The 26,082-nt window shown below is 66.0% G+C and overlaps 6 protein-coding genes across 7 annotated transcripts; 3 read left to right on the forward strand and 3 right to left on the reverse strand.

Moving 5' to 3' along the window:
* Nucleotides 1-13: 13 nt before the first annotated feature.
* ANKRD34C (ankyrin repeat domain 34C) lies at nucleotides 14-4,372 on the forward strand. Its single transcript, XM_085234483.1, has 2 exons — nucleotides 14-232; nucleotides 2,078-4,372. The coding sequence occupies exon 2, from the start codon at nucleotides 2,099-2,101 to the stop codon at nucleotides 3,581-3,583; it is 1,485 nt and encodes a 494-aa protein (XP_085090609.1). The 5' UTR covers nucleotides 14-232; nucleotides 2,078-2,098; the 3' UTR covers nucleotides 3,584-4,372.
* Nucleotides 4,373-4,523: 151 nt separating this feature from the next.
* On the forward strand, nucleotides 4,524-6,786 carry TMED3 (transmembrane p24 trafficking protein 3). 2 transcript variants are annotated; one of them, XM_085234492.1, is made up of 3 exons: nucleotides 4,524-5,024; nucleotides 5,414-5,602; nucleotides 5,962-6,786. In XM_085234492.1, exons 1-3 carry the CDS (start codon nucleotides 4,872-4,874, stop codon nucleotides 6,196-6,198), a joined length of 579 nt encoding a protein of 192 aa, XP_085090618.1. In that variant the 5' UTR covers nucleotides 4,524-4,871; the 3' UTR covers nucleotides 6,199-6,786. The 2 variants fall into 2 exon arrangements, with proteins under 2 accessions (XP_085090618.1, XP_031411092.2); XM_031555232.2 differs by having other exon boundaries at nucleotides 4,574-5,024; nucleotides 5,414-5,662.
* Nucleotides 6,787-7,794: 1,008 nt separating this feature from the next.
* LOC100540394 (putative gonadotropin-releasing hormone II receptor) lies at nucleotides 7,795-10,122 on the reverse strand. Its single transcript, XM_085234484.1, has 4 exons — nucleotides 9,913-10,122; nucleotides 9,011-9,564; nucleotides 8,615-8,819; nucleotides 7,795-8,460 (listed from the first exon to the last, which is right to left on the reverse strand). The coding sequence occupies exons 1-4, from the start codon at nucleotides 9,956-9,958 to the stop codon at nucleotides 8,006-8,008; spliced, it is 1,260 nt and encodes a 419-aa protein (XP_085090610.1). The 5' UTR covers nucleotides 9,959-10,122; the 3' UTR covers nucleotides 7,795-8,005.
* A 974-nt stretch (nucleotides 10,123-11,096) lies between these two features.
* On the reverse strand, nucleotides 11,097-12,517 carry LOC146543575 (uncharacterized). The gene is made up of 2 exons (XM_085234491.1): nucleotides 11,669-12,517; nucleotides 11,097-11,315 (listed from the first exon to the last, which is right to left on the reverse strand). Exons 1-2 carry the CDS (start codon nucleotides 12,515-12,517, stop codon nucleotides 11,253-11,255), a joined length of 912 nt encoding a protein of 303 aa, XP_085090617.1. The 3' UTR covers nucleotides 11,097-11,252.
* On the forward strand, nucleotides 12,243-16,686 carry LOC146543576 (uncharacterized). Its single transcript, XM_085234489.1, has 2 exons — nucleotides 12,243-16,275; nucleotides 16,492-16,686. Exons 1-2 carry the CDS (start codon nucleotides 15,409-15,411, stop codon nucleotides 16,594-16,596), a joined length of 972 nt encoding a protein of 323 aa, XP_085090615.1. The 5' UTR covers nucleotides 12,243-15,408; the 3' UTR covers nucleotides 16,597-16,686.
* A 519-nt stretch (nucleotides 16,687-17,205) lies between these two features.
* Nucleotides 17,206-22,522, reverse strand: ANPEP (alanyl aminopeptidase, membrane). Its single transcript, XM_010717671.4, has 20 exons — nucleotides 21,923-22,522; nucleotides 21,566-21,708; nucleotides 21,359-21,495; nucleotides 21,156-21,282; nucleotides 20,913-21,067; nucleotides 20,728-20,841; nucleotides 20,270-20,413; nucleotides 20,115-20,180; nucleotides 19,928-19,993; nucleotides 19,605-19,777; nucleotides 19,433-19,509; nucleotides 19,209-19,342; nucleotides 19,082-19,137; nucleotides 18,849-18,996; nucleotides 18,677-18,768; nucleotides 18,411-18,521; nucleotides 18,162-18,329; nucleotides 17,951-18,091; nucleotides 17,749-17,830; nucleotides 17,206-17,619 (listed from the first exon to the last, which is right to left on the reverse strand). Exons 1-20 carry the CDS (start codon nucleotides 22,513-22,515, stop codon nucleotides 17,461-17,463), a joined length of 2,886 nt encoding a protein of 961 aa, XP_010715973.1. The 5' UTR covers nucleotides 22,516-22,522; the 3' UTR covers nucleotides 17,206-17,460.
* Between the last annotated feature and the right edge of the window lie 3,560 nt (nucleotides 22,523-26,082).

A 26,082-nucleotide genomic window follows, 5' to 3' on the forward strand; every position in this document is an offset into this window, starting at 1 on the left:
CACTCAGCGGGGGCGGACGCGCCGCCCCGCGCCCTCCTCCCCCCGCAGCCCCGGTGCGCACAGCGGGGCCGGTACCGGGCACCGCACACCGCTAACGGGTACCGGCACGGCGCACCAGGTAACGGGGGCGGATCCCGGCTCCGGGAAGGGACCCCCGCCCCGCTGTCGCCGCACCGAGCCCGGCGCAGAGGCAGGGGACGCGACACCGCAGCACCGGTGAGAGGAGATGGAGGTGAGAGCAACTTCGGGATCCGCCCGGGGGTCTCGGGAGCAGCCCTGGGCATCGGGGCGCAGTGCTGCCGGGGGGGCCAGGAACACTCGCAGCCTTCGGGCAGCGCTGGGCTGACAGGGAGGTGGGGGCTGCGGGAACCTCGCATCAATGGGCACGGGCTGGGGGGGAGAGGGGGGTCAGGCAAAGCATCGCGCGTGTGCCGTGGGGGAAAGCGGTGAGCGCAGACTGCGGAGTGCTGCGGTGATGGAGCGGGGGGCGATGCCCGGGGGAGGGCTGGGCACGGCTCGAGGGGACAGCGCTGCTCGCCGCTGGGCAGCTGGGAGCGGTGATGGGAGAGCAGGGCGAGCAGGCGGCGGGGCTCCTGGGACACCGCACCTCTGACATCGCCGCGGTGCTCGGCCCCGCGAGCTGCCGCCTCTGCCCCGTGCACGGCACTCACCGGGTCTCAGCGCCGCTGCTTCGCGGGAACACAGGCGCACGGCCAGCAGGCACTTGGTTCCCGAATGGTGCCGCGGAGCAGCACGCAGGAGCCTTGCCCTGCTGCAAGTCCCGGGATCAGCAGGGGGGCGGCGAGCCGCTGCCGAGCAGGGGCAGGAAGCGCTTTCCAGAAGGGAGGGCGTCTGCTGACCCCCTGAGCCAGTCTTGCTGCAGAGTGCTGCATGAGAACGCTGCTCTCTCATTGCACTCTCCTGCACAAGGGCTCCCAACACACAGCAGAGCAGCAGCTGCTTAGAATTTCCATCAGCAGCGAGGACCACAGCCCCAGCTGCACAGGAGATGCTCGCAGCCTCCAGTGGGCTCCGTGTTACAGAGCAAGGGGCCTCTGAGGCACAATAGAGCCATGCCAGTAGCAGGGCCACATTGGTGGCTCTGGCACTGAAGGAAATCAGCTGCATTCAAGGAAACGTCAACATGGCTGTGGGAGCAGAGCTGGAGGGGAGCAAGGCAAGGTGAACTGAGGTGTACCATCAAGGAGCAGCGAGAGCAGAGCTGCCCCATGCAGGGAGACAAGCTATGAGAGCAGGGAGCAAGACCTCACCTGTAGGGCAGGAGTAGGCTGCTAACAGCTATGGGTCACACAAGCAGAGATCACCAGGAGAAGGCAGAACAGCAAAGTCCATCCACAAGAGAAGACAGATAATCCCACAGAGCTGAGCACAGCCTCACACACCAAATCAGGTTCAGGGCCTGCCTTTAAATAGGGCTCCCAGCCCATAGCAGGGGGTGTGGGGGCCCAGGTGAAGCTGCTCAGCAATCAGCACTGATTGGTGCTCGCAGGGCTGGCAGCCAGCACACCTGGATGGGGTGACAGCAGGGGTTGAGTCTGGTGGGGCTTCCTGGCAAACGTTACATCTGAAATGAATTCGCTGAGAGGGGAGCAATGCCAGAACATGAATTATGAGCTGAGAGAAGGCAGTGCCAGTGCACCTCCCAGCTGGCACCAAGCAGTGCTGTCACTCCAGGAGACCCCAGAGGAAACAAAGCTTTCCTCCTGCTGCAGTTCCCCCCGCACCCCAGTACCCCCAGCAGGCAGCGCAAGGCGCTGTGGCAGAACCACAGCATGATTTGGATTGGAAGATTCTTACAGCCCCCCCAGTTCTAACCCCTCCATGGGCAGTGATACCTCCCACAGCCCAGAGCCTCATCCAACCTGACTGTGAGCACTTCAAAGATGGGGCAGCCTACACCAGGGCCTCAGTACCCTCGTGGTACAGAATCCATTTCTCATGTCTAACCTAAATTCAACCTCTTCCAATGTGGGAAAGTGCTGCAGGGCTGCCCGTGTGCACAGGGCTCAGCAGAGGCTGCAGGGGGGCTCACCTCTCCATCCCCATTCCTCCCCAGCTGCCGTGAGCCCTGCATGCCATGGATGAGGTGACGGAGCTGCAGACCGGGGGGAACTCCCTCCTGAAGGCAGTGTGGCTGGGCCGGCTGCGGCTGACCCGGCTGCTGCTGGAGGGGGGGGCCTACATCAATGAGAGCAACGAGAAGGGGGAGACGGCGCTGATGGTGGCCTGCATCACCACGCACGTGGACCAGCAGAGCATCAGCAAGGCCAAGATGGTGAAGTACCTGCTGGACAACAGGGCTGACCCCAACATCCAGGACAAGTCTGGGAAGACGGCCCTGATGCACGCCTGCATCCGCGGCGCGGGTGGTGAGGTGGTGACCCTGCTGCTGGACAATGGGGCCGACCCCAGCCTGGAGGACCACTCTGGTGCCTCTGCGCTGGTGCACGCCATCAACGCCGACGACAAGGATGTTCTGCAGCACCTCCTGAATGCCTGCAGAGCCAAGGGGAAGGAGGTGATCATCATCACCATGGACAAGTCGGCCACCGGCGCCAAGGCCACCAAGCAGTACCTGAACGTGCCCCCCTTGCTGGACTTCAAGGAGAGGGCCTCCCCTGAGACGAGCACCGCAGCGCTGAAGGCGGCCGCCCCGTGCCCACAGCCCGCCGAGCAGGAGCCGCCCCCCGGGGACGGTCTTCCCACCAAGGCCACCCCTGAGCCACCCTCCCCGGGCTGGAGGGGCGGCACCACCACCAAGAGAGCGCGGCTCCCGCAGCTGAAGCGGCTGCAGTCGGAGCCGTGGGGGCTGGTTGCGCCCTCGGTGCTGGCTGCGCACCACGAGGAGCAGCGGGTGCGCACGGATGACGAGCTGGTCAGCAGCATCGGAGAGCTTGCGCTGTGCAGGAAGGCTCCCCTCAGCCGCAGCAAGGATGCGCCCCTATTCCCGCTGGTGGACGAGCAGGCGCTGCGCACGCCTCCAGCCCCCGGGTCCGGCTGCAGGAAGGGGTTCGAGAAGGGCCCCCAGCGCCTGCCTCGCAGGAGCACGGTGCCGGAGCCGCCGGAGAGCAGCGAGGCGATGGAGGCCCTGCACTGGCGGCGGATGAGCGCCGAGCACCACGAGTGCGACGCCGGCGTGGCCGAGGCGGGGAAGGTGGCTGCGGAGAGGAGGAAGCTGAGCGGCTCTCACCTGGCTCTGCTGGGTGGTTCGCGGGAGGCTCTGGACGGTGCCCCCAGCACCTCGCCCGCCGCCGCCCGCCGCCCGCCCAACCTGCTGGAACGGCGCGGCTCCGGCACGCTGCTGCTGGACCACATCGCGCACACCCGGCCCGGCTACCTGCCCCCCCTCAACGTCAACCCCAGCCCCCCTATCCCCGACATCGGAGCCAGCGGCAAGGCCCCCTCCCCGCTGGCTGCCGGCTTCAGGGCCCTGGTGCCCGTCGCGCCCAGCTCCCCCAAGCGGGGAGACCTGAGAACCAAAAAGAAGCTCCTCCGCAGGCACTCCATGCAGCTGGAGCAGATGAGGCAGCTCTCCGATTTTGAGGAAATCGTGGCGCAGTAGCCGCTTTCCCAGGAAGTTCCCCAAACTGCCCTCTGTAGTAACACACGTGGCAGTTCGGAGCGGGGCGGTGCTGCCCTGGGAAGCGCTGGCAGCCCCGGGCGCATGGCCCCATGCACGGAGCGCTTTCCCCAGAGCTGGGGGGACAACAGGTGGCAGGCGGCACAGAACTGAGTGCCTGGAGCCCTGCCATGCCAGCTGCTTTTGGACTTTTCCCCCCCACAAGCACTTATCTGAGAAATCCAATCCCAGCACGTTTAGGTAGAGGCAGGCGTCACACAAAGGCTCCTGGCTGCAGCGTGTTTGTTCCTGGTTATTTACGATCCATTTTTCATCCCTCCCACTCATCCTAATGCAGAAAGCGGTCTGGGAGCCCCACACCAGGGAGTCGGGGGCTGACGTGTGTGTGAAGTGCCTACCGGGAAGGAGCTCAACGCTGCGAGAGGTTGGAGAGCAGAAATAACCCTCCTTAGCAATTGAATGTATTTATACCCTCACTGTGCTGCAGAGGCGAGACAACGCTCAGAGGTTCTGCGATTCCGTTTCCAAGCACTTTGCAACACAGAGCCAGATCCATTGCTGGTGCGGCTGGGGAGCCGTGCGCAGAGGTCCGGGTTTGGCACATCGCGCCCGTGGGGAACGCGGCTGCCCGGCCCCGCTGCGCTGCGGGTACCCAAGGACGGATGCGGTGCGGTTCCGTCTGCACGGGAGCGCCCTCTGGAAATGCGTTTTCGATTTAAATGTGCTGTTTAGAGTAAAGGTGGGCTTATATTTTTACAGCCTTAAAGTTTATACTTCCTGTCGCTCAGATGTCTTACGGACGGAATTTCAGGCACGCTTAATCTCTAACCGTGAAGTTCGTCTTCTATTTTTGGCTGAGGAATCCCAAATCCCAGAGTCTTCATTCGTGCATGTCCTCATATCTTTATTGATGCTTCCGCCGGCGGTGGTACGAACACAGCTCAGCTCCTCCTTGCGCGGGAGCTGTGAGCGCGCATCTCACCGCGGGAGCGCGCATCTCACTGCGGGAGCGCGGGGCAGCGCCACGCCGCAGCCATTGCCGCTCGCGTGTGCGGAGCGGGGGTGACGCCGTGTGACGGACGGCGGTTTTACATCCCCGCTCTGCCCGCAGCCGCCCGGCCCCGGCCCCCCGACGTCCCCCGGCCACGCACGGAGACGCCCCAGCCCGGAAGCGCCGCGGTGCCGCCACGTCAGGGAGGGACGGCCCCGGGCGGAGCGAGCGCGGGGCCGAGCGGCGCGGTGCGGTGCGGTGCGGTGCGGGGCGGGCGGGATGCGGGGCTGGGCGCGGGGCTGGGCGCTGGCCCTGCTGCTGGGCGCTCTGCGCGCGAGCGCCACCGAGCTCACTTTCGAGCTGCCCGACAGCGACAAGCAGTGCTTCCACCAAGAGCTGGACCGAGGCCTCAAGTTCACTCTGGACTACCAGGTACGGCTCTGCCCCTACCCGTGCCTCCACCCGTGCCCCCCAGTCCCCGCAGAGCCCCGAGCAGGGCAACCCCTGCACCTCTCCCCCACACCCCCGCTCCCCCCATGCTGCCCCGGGAGCTGTTCCCGGACTCGTGCCAGCAGAGTCCACGTCAGAGCTGCTTGGGATGTGCCCACGGTGGTCCCCAGCCTGGTGGTGGGGGCTGTCCCCCCGTGCGTTCTGCCCGTGGGCCCCCAGTCTGGCCCCTGCCCGTAGTGGGCAGCAATGGCACGGTGCCCGCACTGCTCAGGGCATGGCTGTGCATGTGGCACATTTTGGGGCAGTGTTCCTCTGCCCGTGGTGCCGGGTTCTCAGCGTTCAGCAGGTGCTGCCCACGTCTCCCTGTGCAGGTGATCACTGGGGGCCACTACGATGTCGACTGCTACATCGAGGACCCCAACGGCCGCACCATCTACAGGGAGACCAAAAAGCAGTACGACAGCTTCCCGCACCACACCGAGCTCACGGGGATCTACACCTTCTGCTTCAGCAATGAGTTCTCCACGTTCTCCCACAAAACCGTCTACTTCAACCTCCAGGTGGGCGATGAGCCACCCATCCTGCCCGACATGGGCACCCGCGTCACCGCTTTGACACAGGTGTGTTGCAGCACGTGGCCAAACGGCACAACCCCGTGCAACCGCACCCGCTCCCTTCCCCTCTGCTGAATGCAGGAGTGCCAGCTGCCAGGCAGCGCTGTGCCAACCCACTGGTGGCAGAGCGGAGCCGCGGTGCCAGGCTGGGACGCAGAGCCCTCGCTGAGCCACGCGGCGCCCCGTTGCCCACCGGGCTCCAGCGCTGCCCCTTGGAGCAGAGCCGCGTCGGCAGACCCAGCAGCGCTCCCCTCCCCCTGCCCAAGCCGTGCCTGCTGGGTGACGCTGCAACCCTGTGCCCCCAGATGGAGTCTGCCTGCGTCACCATCCACGAGGCGCTGAACGCGGTGATCGACTCCCAGACTCACTACCGCCTGCGGGAAGCACAGGACCGCAGCCGGGCTGAGGACCTCAACGGACGCGTCTCGTATTGGTCGGTTGGGGAAACCGTCATCCTCTTCGTGGTCAGCGTTGGGCAAGTGATGCTGCTCAAAAGTTTCTTCACTGAGAAGAGGCCGGGCAGCAGTGCAGCTGGCACCTAGTGCCACAGCTGTGCCCATCCCAAACTGCAGGAGGGAGCGGGGGTTTTCATGGTGCTATAGGGGGATGTGGCTGGGGATGGGGAGTGCTGGTGTTGCTCACCCAGGTGGAAAACAGCTGCCAAGCACCAGCGTCCCTGCACATATCCCCCCGGCAGCAACCCCCAAGATGTCACCTGCCCCACCAGTGCCAGGCCACCTCTGGGCTGTGTGCCGCCAGCACAGGTCAGCTCCCCGCCTGCACACTGCAGGCTTTGCATCTGGCTGTGTGCGCACGGCTCCTTGCTGTGTCTGCAGCGGGCAGGTTGTGCCCTGAGCGCACGCAGCATCTTCCATGTTGAAATTTCAGCAGGGCCTCTTGGCTTGTTTATTTCATCTGCTTCTCCCTGTGCAGCGTTTCCTAAGCCACAGGAGTAAGCAGCATGCTCCACAGAAGATATTTTTGTACTTACCTGAGTCCATGCCAGAGCCCCATCCCCTTCTCTTAGTCCTAGCCCTCAGGGGCAGCTGGCTGCAGCACCCAGCCAGCACCAGCAGCACCACTTTCTCCTTCCACTTTGCCACTTCACAATAAACCCACACGATTCTGTTCCTGCTGCTGTTATTGGGCACTGCTCCCAGTATGGCATGGCAAGCTCCTGCCCCGTTGTGCCCCCAGAGCCCCCAGTTCTGTCAGCATCTGTGCATGGCTGCTCCCCCCGGGGTCCTGGCATGATGCTGCTCCTCGTGCATGGCTGCACCTGCAGGTGCAGTGCTAAGCCGTGCAGCCATGATGTGGGATCAGGGCATCAGCAACATCCTTCAGCCCTGCCATCACCAGCCTGCGGGGACTGCAGCTCTGTGCTCAGCTCCCTCCCAGCTCCCTGCAGCAACTGTGGGGCTCTTGCGGTGCCTCCGGAGCCCAGCCCACAATGGGGCCATGTCCAGGTGAGGGGATGGGTGAGGAGATGGGTGCCAAGAGCTCACTGTGCCCATCCCATCCATGCACCTGCTAGAGCAATGCCAGACTCCTACTGCACACCTCTAACCAAGGGGATGCATTTTGGCAGCTCCAGATTCCTCCCGTGTCCACTGCCCGCTTGCACTCTGTGCCAGGTCCAGGCTGGGCCAGCAGCAGTGTCGGGATCTGACAAATGCACTTATGGCACAATTCCATGTACCAGATCCGGGGAACCATTGAGGAGTGGCTCTCACTGCCCTCTTCCCACCAGCAGCCCCCACCCTAGCAGGGACCCCAGCCACAGCCCATGCTGGGGCCGGGGCTGCAGCTCCTACAGTAGCAGAACAGCAAAGCTGCGTCCCTGGCCCCAGCAGCACCACTGGCCTTGGAGCAGCTGCTGTGCTGCTGGGCGCTGCCAGGCTCCCACACCTCGCAACGACCTTCAGCAGCAGCCCAGATCCCGTTCCCAGCAGCAGGCGGGTGCAGGGCTGGCACAGGACCAGAGGGACTGCGAGCCCTGCTCTGCGCAGCCCCCAGCAGCGCTGCGGGGATGGCAGCACCACCCTGGCCTTGGGGACAACAGCCAGGGTCCCTACACGACCCACCCCCAGCCCCAGTGCAGCCACATCCATGGATGAAGGCAGCATGTGAGATGGCCACAGGGTGCTTTATTACTGCGTTGTGCTCCAGCATGTAACATAAGTGGGTGCAGAGAGGGAAGAGGGGTGGCTCACACCCACCTGGCTGTAGGAGCAGCTCTGCTCTACCACTTATAGAAGCATTTTGGAGCAGAGCCCCCGCTGCCTGCCCTCGCTGTTGTGCCCTTGCTGGTCACAGAGTGCCATCTTCGTGACATCAGGCTGCCCTGGCTCATGGCGCACTGCTCTGGCAGGAACTAGCCCCAGTGGGCAGCCCCAGCTCGATAGGTGGCTGTGGCCCCTCTGTGCCCCCTGTGCTCTGTCTGCCCCGCAGGGATGAGGCCGAACACTGGAAGGAAGCCGTGGCTGAGGAGGGTGGCTCAGGCTCAGGGCTGTGCCCACAGGGACAACTGCAGCGCCTCTGGAAGGGGATGGTGAAGAGCCCATAGGTGATGGGGTCCAGGCAGGCATTGAAGAGGCCGAAGATGAAGAGGATGTGGGAGAGAGATGGTGGGACCTTTTCCTGCATGGCCCGTGGGCAGAACCAGTACCACAGCCCCAGCAGGTAGTAGGGGGTCCAGCAGAAGATGAAGGAGGAGACGATGACCAGGCTCATCTTCAGCGTGCGCAGCCGTGCCCGTGGGATGTTGCTCCCAGAGCACCGCAGCGGCACGTCGCTGGAGGAGACTGAAACGTGGGAGTGGGACCCGTGAGCGGGAGGCTCAGCCACATGGGCAGGGTGGTAACAAACCCCAAGCAGGGAGCAAGGACCCCCACCACAGGACCCGGCCAAGGCTGCACACTCGGATCTGCGTGCAGCCCCCCTGCCAGCCCCACTCACAGAGGCTGGAGCCCATGCGCCGAGAGATCTCGAGCAGGATGCGCGTGTAGCAGCACACCATGATGAGCAGCGGCAGCAGGAAGAGGCAGGAGAAGCTCAGCATGTTGTAGAGGGTCTCGTGCCAGGGCTGCGGGAAGCTGCCGCGCGTGGTGCACTGCGTGAAGTTGTGCGGGGCGCGCAGGGTGACGGTGTGGAAGAGGAACAGCTGGAAGCAGAGCGGAGGTGGGAGATGGAGACCCCGCCCCTCCCCCAGGCGGCACCCGGGGGTCTCAGGCCAGGGCTGCGGAGCACCTGAGCCGCAGGGCTGGGCCCCGCACCGAGGGCTCACGGCGCTGCCACTCCCGAGAAGACCCCGGGACCCCCAGGAGCGCGGGGTGCGTGGGGCTGGGCAGGCACCTGCGGCACGGCGAGCGCAGCGCTGAGCATCCACGCGGCACGGAGCATGGCGCGGTTCCTGCGGCGCGCGCGGGCGATGGCCAACGGGCGCAGGATGGCGGCCTGCCGGTCCAGGCTGATGACGACGGTGACGAAGGCGGAGGCGTACATGGCCAGCAGGCGCAGGTACATGAGGAGGCGGCAGGCCAGGTCGCCCGCCCGCCACTGCAGCGTGATGTTCCAGACGGCATCCGACGGCATCACCACCACCGTCACCAGCAGGTCGGCGGCGGCCAGGTGCCGCAGCAGCAGGCGGATGTGGGAGCGCCCGCCGGCCCCCCGGCCCCCCGCCGCCCGCAGCACCGCCACGTTGCAGCCGGCCGAGAGCACGAAGAGCACGAAGGTGGCTGCCACGCGGGCCTGGGCCGCGGGCGAGAAGGTGGGGAGCAGCAGCGGCTCCTCGGCACCCTCGGAACGGGGGCTCCAGGCACAGCCCTGCTTGGGGTGGGACGTGCTGCTGGAGGGCTCCGTGCTGACGTTCCCCGCCTCAGGGCCTGGGTCCAGCCAGCCCCCTCCTGCTGCGATAGGCAGATGGGCAGCGTGGCCCGTGCAAGGCTGGGGGTGCTCAGGGGATGGGGTGAACTACTGACCCACCAGAAGCCCACCTCAGCTCACGACATTCCCATCTGCACCCCCGACACCCCAGAGAACTGTGGGATTCCGGCATCGCAGGTAAGAACAGGGAAGTGGTCTCAGCCTCCCCTAGCCCCCTGCCTACCCCAGGCCATTGCTGCCGCCCTGTCCACCCCACTCCAGAACATCCCTCATGGTCCTCCTACTCAGGGACAAAGGCGCTCCCCGGCGCAGGAGCCCTTTGGTGCAGCACCCCATGCTCCCTGCACCCATCTCCCTGCACACCTCACCTGCAGCCGCAGCATCCTGCTCCGTTCCCCCGCCGAGCCGGGCCATGTCAGGGCTGCTCAAACACCACCCACTCGCTGCTCCCAGTGCTCCCACATTGGCACCAGCTACAGCCAGCCGGGACACAGGCAGCAGGGCCGGCACTGCAGCACTCTGCTGCCTGCAGCCACCTCCGCTCCCGCCCAGCACCCCGCCAGCTGCTGCCCATGGGATGCCCTTGGCGGCTCAGGTTGCTCCTTGACGTAGCCAACCTGCGTGGAACGGCTCCGTCCTTTACCCCGCATCACCCACGCACAGATGAGCGTGAACAGCCTCGTGCACACAGACACACGTGCACAAACGTGCACAGTGTGTTACCAGCCCAACATGCCTGCACCGAGGCGCTGCGGGATGCCCGGAGCTGGGGTTGCTACTGCAGAGCCGTGTGTGGGGGGCACAGTGCTCGTTGCTTTGGGGTGTATCATTTGTGGGGACCCGGAGATCCACAGGTCCCAGCTCCCTGCTGCTCCGTAGGACCAGGGCTGCAGGCTGGGGGAGGGGAACGCGGCTCTTTTGCATCTCAAAGGCTGCGTCTCCCAGGCGGAGGGCATTACCGTAATTAGCAAGTCACCTCAGTCATTTCACAGATAAGTGGGGCTCATTAGCCCTGCAGACCTCCTGCCCCAGGGACCCCGGTGCGCGTTAGCATCTGCCCGCCAGTCCCGGGATGGGGCTCCGCACCGCTCGACGCCCCGACCCGCGGGGATCCCCTGCAGCCACGTACCCGCCCTCCACCCGGGACCCGCCGGGTCTCCAGCTCGGCGGGGTGCAGCCCCCAGGTGACCCTGCGACGTGGGGCCCTCCCAGGCTCCGGGCACGGCGTGCGGACATCGCTCAGCTGTCACTGAGCCGCACCTGGGCAGTGCTGGTGAGCTCCATTCCCAGAGCTGGAGGTGTCTGTCCTGATACCTCCCGGCAATTGCTTTCCCAGATGCTGTCCCCAGCTGCACGCTGCCGGCTCAGGGCCCCGCAGCGGTGCTGGGTCTGTGTCACAGCCCCTGCCCGTGCCCGGAGAAATGCCCTGGTGCGGTTTCCCCAGCACAGCTGTCCTCTCAGCCCCAGCATGACGACTGTGCATGTTGCACCCATCCCGCGCCCAGCAGTTGCTGCAGGAATGGCCACGTGGCGATAGTCAGAGTGGGCAAAAGGGTTTATTTATGTACAGTCACAGTATATTATGTACAGTCTCAGCCAGCATGGATCCGGGCTCCAAGCACCTTGCTTTCACCGCCCCAAAGCTGTCCAAGGGGGGACACATGTCTCCTTGGGTCCTGCAAGTCGTGGGCATCCGATGGTGCGTGGCTCAGTCCTGGGGCTGTGGTGGGAGCAGAGCCTCCAGCAGAGAGAGCAGATCTGCTGAGATGTCCTGTGGGGAAGAGAGAATCGGTGAGGAAAGCACCGAAGCCAGGGCAGGGATGCAGGGCAGGGCTGGGTGGGGGGCAGCAGCATTAGGAGGGCACCCACTCAGGAACCAGCAGGACTCTGTGCTAGCTGATAGGAGCCCAAATGATGCAAGGAAGGGTGGGAGCAGCTGAAGGATCCAAGCACCCCACATACACAAGTCATAAGGTAGAGGGGGGTCCTCTCCATTCCCAATCCCAGACCACATCGCTGTGACCCCAACACCACTTCCATACCACCACAGGAGCACTCTGAGCCCACCAGAGAGATTGTGCCCAGCCCCACATCAGTATCCCAGCTCCACGGTCACACACATACCTGGGTGACCATCTCTGCATCCACAAAGTCTGGCAGCAGCAGCCCCGTGTCCAGGATGGGGTCACTCGGGGGGTCTGGAGAGGTTCCTGCCACTGCACAGTGAGGAGGGGATGGCCAGGAGGATACGTTGGAGGCGAGAGCCTCGTGCAGCTCCGGGGGGGTCCCCGCGGTTGGGCTGTAGGAAGGTGATGACCAGAGCCCCATCCCCACGTCAGGAACCCCGTGCAGCTCCGGATGGGTCTCCAACACGGGGCCGTTGGAGAGCGACCCCCAGGTCCCCGTCCCCGCATCCAGAGCCCCGTGCAGCTCCGGGGGGGTCCCCCAACCCTCCGAGACGGGGGGCGAAGCATCCTGCGGGACTGGGGGGCGCAGCCGGGGGTGCGGGGGCTGGCAGCAGCCCAGGCCCTGGGGGCAGAGCGGGCAGCGGCGGGGGGCCGCCCCCCGGCGCAGTAGCAGCACCTCCTCGCTGAGGCCCAGCAGCGCCGAGAGGTGGGCGATGTAGCGGGTGGCGAGGCGCAGGGTCTCGATCTTGGTGAGGCTCTGCCCGGCGGGCGCCAGCGCGGGCGGCAGGTAGTGCCGCAGCCGGTGCATGGCCTGCGCCAGCCGCCGCATCCGCAGCTTCTCCCTCTCGCTGGCGCTCTGCCGCGGGCCCCCGGCCACCCCCGATCGCCTCCTGCCCGCCGGACCGCGGCGCGGTGCCCTGGCGGGGGGCGAGAGGCCGCAGGAGTCGGGTGAGGGTGCCGGCGAGCTGCTGCTGTAGCCCTCGGGCTCGGGGACTGCGGGGAGACCCCAGTCGTGCGGCAGAGACGCGGTGCGGAGCGCGAGGCCGGGAGCTGCCGGGTGGGCCATGGCTGAGGGCTGAGAGCCGCCGGCCCCGGAGCCCCGCTTTATGCCCGGCCGGAGGTGTGAAGCGGCACCTCCGTGGCCGGCGTCGGCAGCACTTCAAAGGCGGGGGCGAGGGCAGCCGTCCTTTGAACAGGCGGGTGAGGATTTTTACCCCGGTGGTGTGAGGCTGCTCCGCGCTGCCCACCCCCGGCACTGCCCGCACCCCAGCACCGGCGCTGGGAGCCCCCCAGCAGGGATGCACGCGGGGTCTGCGGCGCGGTCTGATGCAGGATGCGTGCGGTGGGCTCGGCTGCCGGGCCGGCAGCGGGCTGTGCGCTGCGAGCTCTGCGGTGCGATGCATGCTGCAGACACTGTGGGGCTGGCACGTTTCTCTGTCCCCATCACGTCCCCGGTCCGGTAGTCCCGGAGCCCAGCACTGCGCCGTTCCACCCCATCCTGCTCCCCAGTGTGACCTACAGGGCCAGGGTGCGTCCAGCACCAGCCCCCCACCCTCAGCCAGGGCAGCGGGCTTTGCCCAGGCCCCCCTGCAGTCCTGCTAATGGCATTTCACATGCTGGCACTAATGAGCCCTGACGCCTGTGGAGCCGCCCGGCTCTGCCTGCACCCGGTGCCCAAAGTCCACTGCTGTGACTGACAGCCCCCGCGCTGCATCCCCGACCCCCGTCTGCCCCCATATCCCACAGCAGCTCTGACCCTATTGCCCCAGTCCCGATCTCCAGACCCTGCAGTCCCACAGGCGGCACAGCCCCGCAGACCCCGGCCCCTCCCGGCCTTCATGGCCCTGTCCCCGCTCCGGGGGCTGGGAGGGGGCTGGGAGGGGGCCCCCCGCCGCGTTCCCAGGCCCCGCACAGGAGTCGCGCTCTGCGGGTGTAAAGGTTTCCAGGGAAACCCGGCACCGCGCGGGAAGGAAAATAGATCAGGGAGAGCCGGGGGGGAGAGCATCCCTGTGCCACTGCACACTGGCCGTGTGCTGGGACAGCCCCTGCGTGGCACGGGGTGAAGCAGCGCACACAGCCCCCTGAGACAGCAGGGGTGCTCAGCCTCTCTGCTCACGGGGCTCGGGGCACGGAGCCAGCTGTGGTCACGGGGTGCGCCGCTCCAGAGGGAAGTGCTGGCGATGGCACTGTGTGAGCCACCACTTGCGCAGCAATGGTCACATGGAAGTCATTCAGTTTTCCCCACACATGCTGTGACACGGAGGTGGTGACATCAGCCCTGCCCATCAGTCACCCCCAGTGGGGCCACGGCACAACCGCACTCCTCGCCACGCTGGGCAGTGCCAGTACCGGATCTCCATCCCTCGGAAGTCACACCGTGTGGATGTCGCTGTGCCTGAGCACACAGCAGTGCCGACACAGCAGGCCTCGCCCTGGCTGCCACGCTGTGCCCAGCACTGCTGGAGCCACGCACACCCTGGTGCACCCCGTGCTGGCAGGGGCACATCACCACAGGGCATCCCGGCACCCTCCACCCTGCTTCAGGCTGTCTGCCACCGCCTGCACCGCCCCAGCTGGGTGCCACAAAGACACAGCATTTTTCACCCCGCGGATGCCACAGACACAGCGGATAAATGCTGATGATTTCACAGCTGTTCCTCTGCCCTCAGTGGAAGAAGTGCCCCTGCGCTGTCCCATCCAAGGTCTGAGCACACTGGAATGCTGTACAGCTCTGTGCTCAGGCTCCTGACACCAGCTGCACACACACAGGGTTGGTGCTGCACTGGGGACCTGGGAGTCTGCAGAGGATCCAGCCCAGGAGCGCAGAGGGGTGTTTGGGGGTGTTCAGAGGGAGCTCCACACCCACAGGCACAGCCTTGCGCACAGCCCCTTCCCCACACATCCCCCTGCACAGTCCCAGAACTGCTCCCCCCTGTTCCCAGACCCCCTCCTGTGTCTCATTAGCTGACGAGCTCCCAGGTAATGAGTTTTGCGGCCCTGCTGGGCAGCCACTTCCCACCTCCCTCTGTGTTTAGACAAGTGCTGGAGCGCGGCCGGGGCTGGGGTCAGAGCCCCTGCAGAGCAGTGCCTGCAGCTCCCAACTGAGGAGCTGGGATCCCCTGCTCCCTCCATGCTGTGCTGATGCGGTGCAGCACAGGGCACTGCAGTGAGGGTGCAGGAATCGATTTTGGAGGCCAGGAACTCAGATCCAAACCTGAGCACTCCTGCAGCTCCCATCCCATCTTGGCACCCTCCTGCTCAGCACCAGGTGCTGCTGCAGCACAGCTCTTAGCCCCAGGATCTCCCACGCACAGTTCTACTGGCTGAGCCCAAAGGCTGCAGGCAGGACCTGTGCCCTGGAGCATCTCAGCACAGTGCTGCCCACATCCTGGGGTCGGGGCCTGGGGTTTGCCACAGCTGGGCAAACAGCACGGCTCAGTGTATGTCCACAATCACATAGATAGTGTGCCCAGCTGCACACAAGCATCTCAGGGACACACAGCAGCATCCCACACAGTCAGGGAGACCAAAGCAGCGTGGCTAGATGCAGAGACACCCAGGACGCCCATCTCTCAGCCATGCAAGGGGCAGAGTGGTGTGGGGATGCCAGGGATGCTGGCAATGGAAGGTCAAGGCCTCGCTGCCCCATAGTGCCGTGCCGCAGTGCGGGTGCTGGCAGGGCTGGTCGGCACGTTAGCATCTCTCACGACCGTGTGAATTGGTCCTTGCACACTTCCCAGCACCGGGCAGTGCCAATTAAGGGCTGGAGGAGTCAGAACTGACACCTCCGCAAATGGGTCCGGCTTTCCCAGGCTCCCGGCCCAGTCCCAGCCAACACCATGTAGGTTTTGACACCTCCAGGTGGCCACAGAAGTGTCACCTCGCACCTTGGGCCCACATAAAGCCAGGGCTGCCCGAGGACCCCCGGACGTGCGCAGCCCCAGAGCGGAGCCCACCATGGCCGGGTCCCCACTGCTGCCCCACAGCCTCCAGAGCCCAACAGCTGCCACCCTGGCCCCATCCGGGGAGCTCTGCAGACCAGGCAGCGGGGCCGGGCTGAGGCGGTGCGGGGGTCCCGCGGGCAGGAGGGGATCGGGGGTGGCCGGGGGCCCGCGGCAGAGCGCCAGCGAGAGGGAGAAGCTGCGGATGCGGCGGCTGGCGCAGGCCATGCACCGGCTGCGGCACTACCTGCCGCCCGCGCTGGCGCCCGCCGGGCAGAGCCTCACCAAGATCGAGACCCTGCGCCTCGCCACCCGCTACATCGCCCACCTCTCGGCGCTGCTGGGCCTCAGCGAGGAGGTGCTGCTACTGCGCCGGGGGGCGGCCCCCCGCCGCTGCCCGCTCTGCCCCCAGGGCCTGGGCTGCTGCCAGCCCCCGCACCCCCGGCTGCGCCCCCCAGCCCCGCGGGATGCTTCGCCCCCCGTCTCGGAGGGTTGGGGGACCCCCCCGGAGCTGCACGGGGCTCTGGATGCGGGGACGGGGACCTGGGGGTCGCTCTCCAACGGCCCCGTGTTGGAGACCCGTCCGGAGCTGCACGGGGTTCCTGACGTGGGGATGGGGCTCTGGTCATCACCTTCCTACAGCCCAACCACGGGGACGCCCCCGGAGCTGCATGGGACACCAGGCTTTATGTCACAGCTCTCACCATCACCGCTGTGCAGCATCAGAGCAGCGACCCTGCTGGAGCCGCCCCGGGGATGCGCAGCAGCCACAGGCACCAGTACAGCTCCCTCCTGCTGCATGGAGCCCGCAGCCCCCTCCCTGCATCCCGGGATGAGAGCAAAGGCCATGGGATCTTCAGGACTCCACGCATGCGGCTCTCAGGTACACATGGGTGCATGCAGGCTGACAGTAGAGCCTGGGATGTGGTGGGGTGGGATGGAGGATGCTCTTGCAGTGCATGTGTGTGCCATGACCAGGGTGACTGCATGGGGTGGGGGCACAGCACAAAGCACACTGAGCTGCAGAGCCAGCCCAGGATGCACGCACATGGCCACACCACTGTCCCACACAGCCACCTGACACACTGCCTTTCTGCAGATTGGCAGCCCCCTGGACCTGGACACGTTCTTCTCTTCCGACGTCCATGGGACCCCTGTCCTGCCCGGCTGCAGCCCCGCACGGTGCTGGGGGTGGTGGAGCTGATGCGGTGCCCACAGCTGATGACACAGCATGGGGACAGTGCCAAGAGGCACTGCGGGACACTGGGAGGGGCTCCTCATTAAAGCTGCTGTGCACTGCTGCACTTTGCCTTTGGTTATTGCAGGGTTCCTGCTCACTGCGCTCCGACAAAGGGGCTCCAGAGGGGGTTGTGGGAGGGCAATGTTCAGCCTTCACCCCCACATTACACACCTCGATGTGCTGCCCCCAGTCTCGGGGCTTGGCGTACTGTCCCGCAGCCCAGAGATGTCCCCAGGGCTGGAGTGACAGAGGGACCCCATTTCTGGGCTCCCCCAGCCCTCCACCTGCCCCAGCCCCTCCGATCGCTGGGGCACAGAGCCCATCCACCCGCCCAGCCCCCTCTGCTTTCTGCACCCACGAGGGTTTGGGGTTGGGGCTCGAGGCGCTGTGCCACCCCCCCGCAGCGCCGCGGCCGAGCTCACACGCAGCCGTCAGACGCAGGGGCCGAGCGCTGGCGTCGGCGCAGCCCCCGGAGCCACTTAGCACCGGGCTCCTAACTGCCCGGGTCCGCCTCCGCTCCAGCCGTTTCCTGTCCCGGCCCCGCTCGGCACCGCAGCCGCGGCCACACCGCTCTCCCGTGCACCTCTTTATTTACAAGACCCCACGTCTGGCACGAGCCCTCGCTGTGCCCGGCCCCGTGCCCCCCCGCCCATCATCCAGGCGCCGGGCGCTTCCCGTCAGAGCGGCGAAGGGCTCGGCCGGGCCGGGCCGGGGCGGCGGGCGGCAGCGCTCCGGGGGGCGCGGGACGGGGACGGAGCGGGCGAGCGGCCGGACCGGCGGCGGGGAGCGGCAGCGGAGCCCCGCGGCGCGGCGGTGAGCAGAGCAGGCTTAGCTGGAGGCGGTCTCGGCTCGGAACCAGGCGTGCACGACCTCCTTGTTCTCCTTCACCCAGTTGATGTTGGTCCTGGTCCGCTCCAGCGCCTGCTCCAGGGCGCGCGTCCCCGAGCCGAAGCCGATGTCCTGGTTGTCTGCCTTGAACTGCTCCAGCTGCGAGGGGGGCACAGAAGGGCTGGGGCGGCGCGGCGAGCACCCCGCGACGGCAACCAGAGCAGGGCACACGCAGGGCTCGGAGGGACAGAGGGACCCGGGTGTAGGTGCCGGCTGGCAGCCGCTCACCTGCTGCAGCTCAAACTCCGTGTTGAAGCGTTGGGTGACCGCTGAAATCAGCTGGGAGAAGGAGAAGGAGCCGCCGCCGTACCTGGGGGAGGGGACAGATGGCTGCGGGGCACAGTGCTGCCCCGCGCTGGAGCTGCCCGGTGTCCTCCCCCCGGCACACAGGCAACTGCTGCTGCTGCTCCCCGCCCCGTGCAGTGCTCACTGGCCAAAAAGTGTCTTCCAGTTGCCTCGGATGAAGTCCCAGGCCAGCGGCTGCCCCACTACGTTTCTGGCGATGCTGTTGATGGTGGAGGTGGCATCCTGCCTGCGGATCTTGGTGGGATCAATGGTGTACTGCAGGTACCTGGGTGGGGGGAGCTGCCAGGTGAGAGGCTGCGGGGCAGAGCCGTGCGCCCTCCCAGCCCCGCACCCACCGCTGGAGGATCCAGGTCTCAGTGCTGCAGGTCAGGGCCGTGCGCAGCTTGTCGGCCTCGGACACCACGGGAGCCTCGAGGAAGCGCTCCCATATGAAGTCCCACACCTCCTCACCGCCCGTGGCCACAGCGCTGCAGTAGATGGCGGAGCGCAGATTCGGGGTGATGCTGTCGGGGAGAGATGTCTCAGCACGGAGCCCTCACTGTGCCCAGCCTCACTGTGCCCAGCCATGGCACTGCAGCACTCACGGGTTGTTGCTGACGTTCTGCTTCCACTGCTGGAAGAGCGTGGTGGCCAGCTGCTGGCACTCAGCGATGCCGTAGGAGCAGGCTGTGCTGATGGCATTGATCTCGCTGTACCTGGGGGAGAGAGCAGCCCGCGGGGCTGGGATGGGTGCACAGCCTCCGGTACCCACTGGCCACATGGGGGGCTGCGCATCCCCCCTGGAGCACACTGCAGTGAGCACCGCACCGCGCACAGGGCAGCAGGTGGCCCAGAGCTCTGCGGCACTCACTGGTCCATCAGGTTGACGGGGATGGTCGTCCAGTTGTTGGTGACAGTCCTGTAGTGCTCAAAGAGCGGCGTCACTTGCTTCTGGATGTATTTCTGCAGGGCGGGTGGGCAGGGATCAGCATACAGCCCCCACAGAACCCCCGGCCCTCAGCACCCCCTGGGGCTGCGCTCACCGTCATGGGCCCGAACACTTCGCTGCGGTCGAACATCAGCTGGAAGTACTGCAGGTTGTTGAGTGCTGCCTGCCAAGGCATGTACTCCGTCTCCCCGCTCAGGAAGCGCGTGGTATTCAGTGCCAACGTCACGTCGACTTGCTGTGCCCTGCAGCGGGGAGATGGCAGCATGGAGATCCCTGCGCCACCCGTGCCGTGCATCCCAGCGGGTGCCGCCCAGCCGCCCTGCTCACCTGGCCAGGTTGAAGGCGTCGTCGATGATCTGCGCCCGGTTGATGACGGGGATGACCTGGGGGAGAGCAGAGCTGATGCCACAGGGCAGCGACAGCGTGGGGTGTGTGGGATGGAAGTCCCACGTACCTGGTGGTTGTTGGAGAGCTGCTGCAGGAGCTGATCCCAGTTCTCCTGGTTGTAGTTGACGCGGAAGTAGCCGCTGACGTTGAGGTTCAGCAGGAGCCAGGTGGAGCTGCCCACACTGAAGTTGCTGTTGGTGTCTGTGAGGGCAGAGGGGGTCTGCTCCTACCCCGAGCCCACCAGCACATGGGGTGGCAGTGAGCCCCCGGCCCAGACCCCCAGCACCATACCTGAGACGTCCACCAGCCAATACCTGTCCCCAGTTCTGCTAGGTGTCATCCAGGTGATGGGGACAATCCAGGCGTAGCTGTGCAGGGGACACAAGACCAACAGCCATTTCTCACCACCCACTCCCCCCATCCCCTCCGCACTCCACAGCACCATCGTCCCAGCCCCACTCACTTGAACACAGAAGGTCTCTCCACTGTGGAGTTGGAGTCCAGAAGGAAGTGGCTCTGCCTGACACTGCCAGTGAGTGTGTTGACAGTCACCACGGGGAAACCCATCTGCAGCGTCCAGCGGTCCATGATGGCACTGATGGTGTCGGGCAGAGGCACGTTGTTCTTGTTGACAGCCTGCGAGAGGTGTTGGCGGTGTTCCCTGGTGCTGTGGGGCCCAGCCCCATGCAGGAACTGAACCCCTCGCCCAAGGGAGAATGCAGCCACTGGACCTGGAGGGGGCGGGGAGGGTGGGACAGCACAGAGAGCAGCCCACTCTGCTCATACCTCCTGCAGGTGCTCCCACAGGTCTGTGTACACTGTGTTTCCGTAGGCAAAGGTGTGGAGGTAAGACTGCAGGAGAGCACGAGGAGAGCTGGGTGGGCAGGGGCAGAGGACCTCCGTGGAGCCCCAGGGAGGGACCGCCTGCCACAGCCACATGCACCACAACACAGCCCAGCAACCCCCAGCTCACCTGCAGCCCCTCCTTGAACACGTCTTCAGTGAGGAAGTCAGAGAGCATCCGCAGCACCGACGCTCCCTGCGGAGACAGCAGTGAGGCTCTGAGCACACAGCGACCGCCCGGGGACCCCGCGCTCCCGGAGCCCGCGCCCGATGCTGAGCACCCACCTTGCTGTAGGCGATGCTGTCAAAGACCTCGCTGATCTGTGCTGGGGTGTTGATCTCATCCTCACGGAAGGTGAGCGGGTGGGAGGTGGTCAGGGCATCGGTCGCCATCACCGTGTACAATTCGTTCAGCACCATCAGGTCTTTCTGCGGGGGTCGGTGCAGCCATCAGCGCAGCACTTGCAGCAGGGCAGCAGGGGGTGCCTGTGCCCTTGCCCCATATCCGTGCCCCACGCCCATGCCTTGTGCCACATACCTGTCTCCCGTGCCTCGTGCCCCACACCCATGCTCCAGGCCCCAGACACATGCCCATATCCCATACCTGTGCTCTACACAGCATACCCAAGCTCTGTACACTATAACTCTACTCTGCGCTCCGCACATGTGCCCCGAGTCCCATACTCATGCCCCACATCCCATACACATGCCCTATGCCTTGTGTCACTGGTACCAGCACTCACAATGTTCCAGGTGGGCTCTGCTGAGTCTGCGCCCAGGTACTCCACGTAGGAGGCAAAGCCCTCGTTCAGCCACAGGTCATTCCACCACCGCAGCGTCACCAGGTTCCCAAACCACTGCAGAGGAGTAGAGCGCCCTGTCAGCAGGGCACTGTGGCTCCAGGGGCAAGCAGGGGCCCGGCAGGTACCTGGTGGGCCAGCTCGTGGGCGATGACGGTCACCACCCGTTCCTTGTTGCCAATGGAGGAGTAGGCGTTGTCATAGAGCAGCGAGTTCTCCCGGTAGGTGACCAGTCCCCAGTTCTCCATCGCACCCGCATTGAAGTCGGGCAGGGCGACCTGATCTGGGGGACAGAGAGGTGCCATTGGCACCTGGCCACAGCTGGAGCAGCTGCCAGAAGCACAGTACGGCCCCACGCCCCCCGCACCCACCGGACTTGGGCAGCGGGTATGCCGTGTTATAGTGTCTCTCAAAGAAGCTGAGGATGGGTCCGGTCTTCTGGAGTGCGTATTCGCCCTGCCCTTCATCGATGGCTGTGGGGCGGCCCCAGATGCGGATCTGAGAGGAGAGAGGGTGCCGGGCTGAGCTGCTGCCCAGGCTGTGCCCCGGGTGCGCGGGACGGTGCTCAGCTCACCTGCACCCCCCCAGTGTTGTTTTCTACATAGTCAAACTGGCTGACGATGAAGGCCAGCAGGTAGGTGGACATCTTGGGCGTGGGGTTGAACTGGGTGACGTTCCAGCTCTGCCCATCCATCTCCAGCTGGTAGGTGTCTGTGGGGAGCAAGGAGCGGCTCAGCCGCCCGCTCGCCCGCCCGGCACAGAGCCCCCCCACCCCACTCACTGTTGGCGGGCATGTTGGAGATGGCCGTGTGATCGGAGGGGTGGATCATCGTCACCGTGAAGACGGCCTTCATGGCCGGCTCGTCAAAGCAGGGGAAGGCTTTTCTCGCGTCAGGGGCCTGCATCTGCGTGGTGGCCACCACCCTGCAAGCGAACCCATCAGCACCGCGGCGCCCGGGCTCTCCGTCCCCTCTGCCAAGGGGCTGACATCCCACGAGGAGCCAGAGTCCCTCCGCTCACCCTGCCCGCTCACAGGGACGCGTGCACACAGGCACACCGCACTCATGGAGGGGCTCCTGGCACCACGGCCACCTCACCCCGCAGCGCCGTGCCCCCTCCCCGCCGGCCTTGCACCTACTTGGTGACGTTGCCCTCGGTGTACTCGCTGCGGTAGAATCCAGCCAGATCGTCGGCCAGCTCCCCGGTGAAGCTGCTGAAGAGGCGGTAGCTCTGGCCCTGCTGCAGCGGCCCGGCCAGCTGCACCACCAGGTACTGCGTGTCGGTCTGCAGCCACGTGTTGCTGATGGCGGGCGGTGCGGGGCCGTCCACCGCATGCAGCGAGGCGTGGAAGCCGCCCTGCAGCGTGTAGTTCAGCTTGTTGCTGTGGATCAGGATGAGGTCGGTGGCTTCCTCGCAGATGAAGACCACGCTGCTGTTGCCCCTAAAGATGTACACGTTGTTGGCGTCGGGCGTCAGGAAGGGCTGCAGCGTCACCTCGTAGCTCTCCGGCTTCAGCGCCGCCGGCAGCCGCCAGCGGTTCCAGGGGTTGTTGGGCGCAGTGGTGGTGCTGGCGGCGGTGGTGGTGGTGTCGGTGCTGCCGCTGCCTCCTGACGACTTGTTCTTCTCCTGTGCATACACCACAGACAGCGCAATGATGGTGGCCACGGCACCCAGCGCCAGCACGATGCCCACGATGCCCACGCTCTTGCTGATGAAGAAGCCGGCTGCCATGGCGAGGCTGCGGAGCGGTGTGCAGAGGAGCTGTGCTGGGCTGGCACGGCTTTTAGCCTCTTGCTCCCGCAGGGTTTATTAGTCCAAGTTAATGGGTGAACAATTAAATGACCGTGAGGCTCAGAATGAGCCTTCCACCCGCCCACCTCCCCGCACCACAGCTGTGCTAATCCCGAGCACTGGGGCAGTACGGGAGCTCAGGGTTGCACCACCAGGGATGGGCAGCACAGGAGCGGGCATGGCTCCGGGCCAGGGCTCCTGGCATCCCTCCAGGGCACTGGTGTGGCCCTGCAAAAGGAGGGACAGAGCGGGGTCACAGCCAGCAGCCACATCCTCACCTCACCATAGGGAAGGCGGTGCAGCAGGGTGGGTGCTGGCCCCCAGCATGGGCACAGCCATGGCTCCCTGTGCAGGCAGGGAGAGCATGGCATCGCAGCTGGGGGTCTTCAGAGCCAGGGAGGAACTCCCCTGCCCGCAGCCCTCTCAAAGTCCAGGGCTGCATTAACAGGTGTGCGCTGGGAGTTCAAACTCCAGTACTCATGAACCCCGCACAGCCTGGCACGTGCCCAGCAGCTCCCCATGTGCCCCCTGAGCTGCGGATCCCGACCTGCACAGCACACAGCTGGGAGAATGCTGGTGGGCTGGGGGCTCAGTTTGGCCTGCACCTCCCAGCTGGGAGCTGAGCAAAGGCATTGGGCCAGGTGCACTGCAAGTGGCACAGGACACACCTTCCTCGTGCACCTGCCAACATGGGAGAGCAGCCCCAAGCACACTGGGCAAAGCCCCCCGAACTCTGCTCGGGGCTCCCATGGGCACAGCCAAAGACAAAGGAGCAGAGTCCCCATGCATGGCAAGGTGGGGAAGAGGAAACACTGTGTGCACCTCACACTGGGAATAGAAACTTGTTTTCCCAAGGTCTGATACCTCCAGCAGCGCGACCTGGGCTGGTACAGCTGGCAGAGGTACAGGAACAAAGGGCAAAGCTGGGCAGAGGCTGAGCGGTGTCCTCAGGGCACTGCAGCTCCCAGGTGTGCCGAACGCTGTGATCTGTGCCCAGCAGCTCCCAGGTGCACATCTCTGAGGCTGAGGAGCAGTACCACTTCCCTGCACATCCCCTGCCCCACGCGGCTCCACCATACACACTGCCCTGCAAAGGCGGTGCGTCGGAGAACACCGTACCCTGAACCACGGCTGGGGGGGCTGCCTGGAGCCCGGGGGTGCAGCTGTGCCCCCCGCGCAGAGATTTCGGCACCGCACTTTGGGCATTCGGCCCCGCACTCCTCTCACCTCTGCCAGCTCTCCCCAGCTCCGCCCGCCCCCCCGCTTGCACACCCGCAAACATCGCCCGACGGGCGGGCACGGACGCGACACCTCCGGCCCCGGGGCGCGCAGACAGGGGCTCACCCCACAGCCCCCCGCGCACACCCCATAGCCCTCCGGAGCTGCCCTCTCGCTCCGTCTCCCCGTGCCCCTCCCGGAGCCCTCGCTCACACCGCGCTCCGTTCCCCCGTGCAGCCGCAGCTCCCGTCCCCCCGCCCGGCCCGCGGAGCCCCGGCAGACCCCAGCTCCATCCGTGCCCCACTCACCGCCCCGCGCTCAGCCGCGGCGAAACGCGGCCCCCGGGACTCCCGTCGGTGCGCCGACCGCTGCTCACCGCCCCGCCGCCGCTGCCCCGTTAGCTCGGGCGGCAGCGGGAGGAAAGTTTCCTCCCCGAACTCCAGGGGAAGTAACCTGAACCGCTGCTCGTCACCTTAACCCCTGGGCTGCTGGCTGGGGGGCGGGCAGAGGGGGTCCCGGAACGGACACCGCGTGCCCAGCACAGGGTCGGGGCCCGGCACAGGGCAGGCATAGGGGCACCCCAGGTCCGGGCGTAGGGGACATCCCAGATGCACCGCTGCCCTGTCTGGGAGGCACTGCTCGGGGGCACCAGCCTTTACCAGCACGCTCAACCCCAGAAGCGGCAGGGAAGGGAACAGGGCAGCGCTCGACAGCAACACCACCAGGCTGTGCTCGCCCAGCACCCAGGCACCCTGCAAACCATCCCTGCTCGGGGGTGCCACACCACTCAGCCCCTGCCCGGCACCCCATGTCCCTTCCGGCACACCGTGCCCCATCCGGCTCCCTGTGTCCCACCTGGCACCGCCTGCCCCAGCTGCAAGCAGCCTCCGGGGCTGGGTGGATGTGGATAGATTTGCGTTTGGCAGCCCTGTGCAACACCTGGGAAGCAGGGCTGGAGTGTTTCTCCTCTGGGAGTGAGCGGGCTCACCCAGTCCTTGGCGGGGTGAGGGCAAACACGGCAGTTTGGGCTGTGCAGGTGCCTGCAGAGGGGCTGGGCGCATGCCAGGCTCCATCTGCCCACATCCCCCCACCTCACCAGTGGTGAGGGGTCTGGGGGACGGCGGAGTTCCCACGAGTGAAACGAGCTCAGGGGAACCCTGCGCCCCTGGGTGCCAAACACAGCCCGGATGGTGACAGGGCAGTACTTGGCAGCCATGCAGGGCCAGGACGGGGCCCCAACGCCAGTTCTTGCTTCCCCTGCGCAGGCAGCTGGGGAGCACGGTGCTGGGCGGTCCCCACGCTGCTGGGCTCAGGGCTGCAGCTCTCCTGGGTGTGGGGACGGGGCCGAGGGCTCAGCCCATCCCATCCCATTCTCCCTGCCCCGTCCTGCACGCGGCAAGGCCGGGGCTACAGCAGGGAGCAGCAGCGGGACTTACCCAGCTCTGTGCTTCCCAGCTCCAGCAGGATACAGGAAAGGGCGGTGGGGATGCAGCCGGTACCGGAGGTGCCAAAACGTCTTCTTGTCATGTGCAGCCAGGCACGTCCTGCAGTGACCGCCACGGCACCGGGCTGGAGAAAAGGCACTGCCCACTGCAGCCGGGATTCCCCCAGCCCCACTCCACGAGTCCCCCCCCGCGTATCGGACCTGGGCGCTGAGCCCCCCACCGCCCTGACCCCTCAGACCCCCACAACCACAGAACCCATCCCCCCCACCCCCGGACTCATCTCTCCGCACCGCTCACAGCTCACAGCTCCCACCACCGCGTGGCGTGGCAGGAGGAGGAGGAGGAGGAGGGCTGGCAGCGATGAAGAAGTGGCTCAGCCCAGTGACCCCCCGCGTGCTGCTGGGGGCTGGCGGCCAGCTGGGGAAGGGTTAAGTGGTGGGGAGGGGAGAGCAGAAAAATTCCTTCCAAGCAGAGTCACTGTTTCCCTGCCAGGGGAAGTGGAGGCAGAGCCCGCGGGAGCGCAGCTGGCGGGAGGGAAACGGCACAGGAAGGGGCCCCTGCACCCAGTGCGGGATGGTGGCCAGGAGGGGCTGTGGGGCACCTCTGCCCTGAGGTAGGGCTGCCCAGCCCTGCGTTCACTGGCTGCTGGCCCAGGGCACTGGGCAGGGATGAGGACAGGAGGTCACAGGCTTCCACACCCTAGCAGGAGGCGATGACCTATCCCGGCGTCCGGGCAGGCACCTTGCCAGAGCCACACTGCCACAGCCCCCACGGGCAGCACCCACAGCCCCATTTCCCCCCACGGGCCGGACCCACAGCCCCGTCCCAGCAGCACAGGCCAAAG

The sequence above is a fragment of the Meleagris gallopavo genome, chromosome 12, assembly GCF_905368555.1.
Source record: "Meleagris gallopavo chromosome 12, MGAL_WU_HG_1.1, whole genome shotgun sequence".
NCBI lineage: Eukaryota > Metazoa > Chordata > Aves > Galliformes > Phasianidae > Meleagris > Meleagris gallopavo.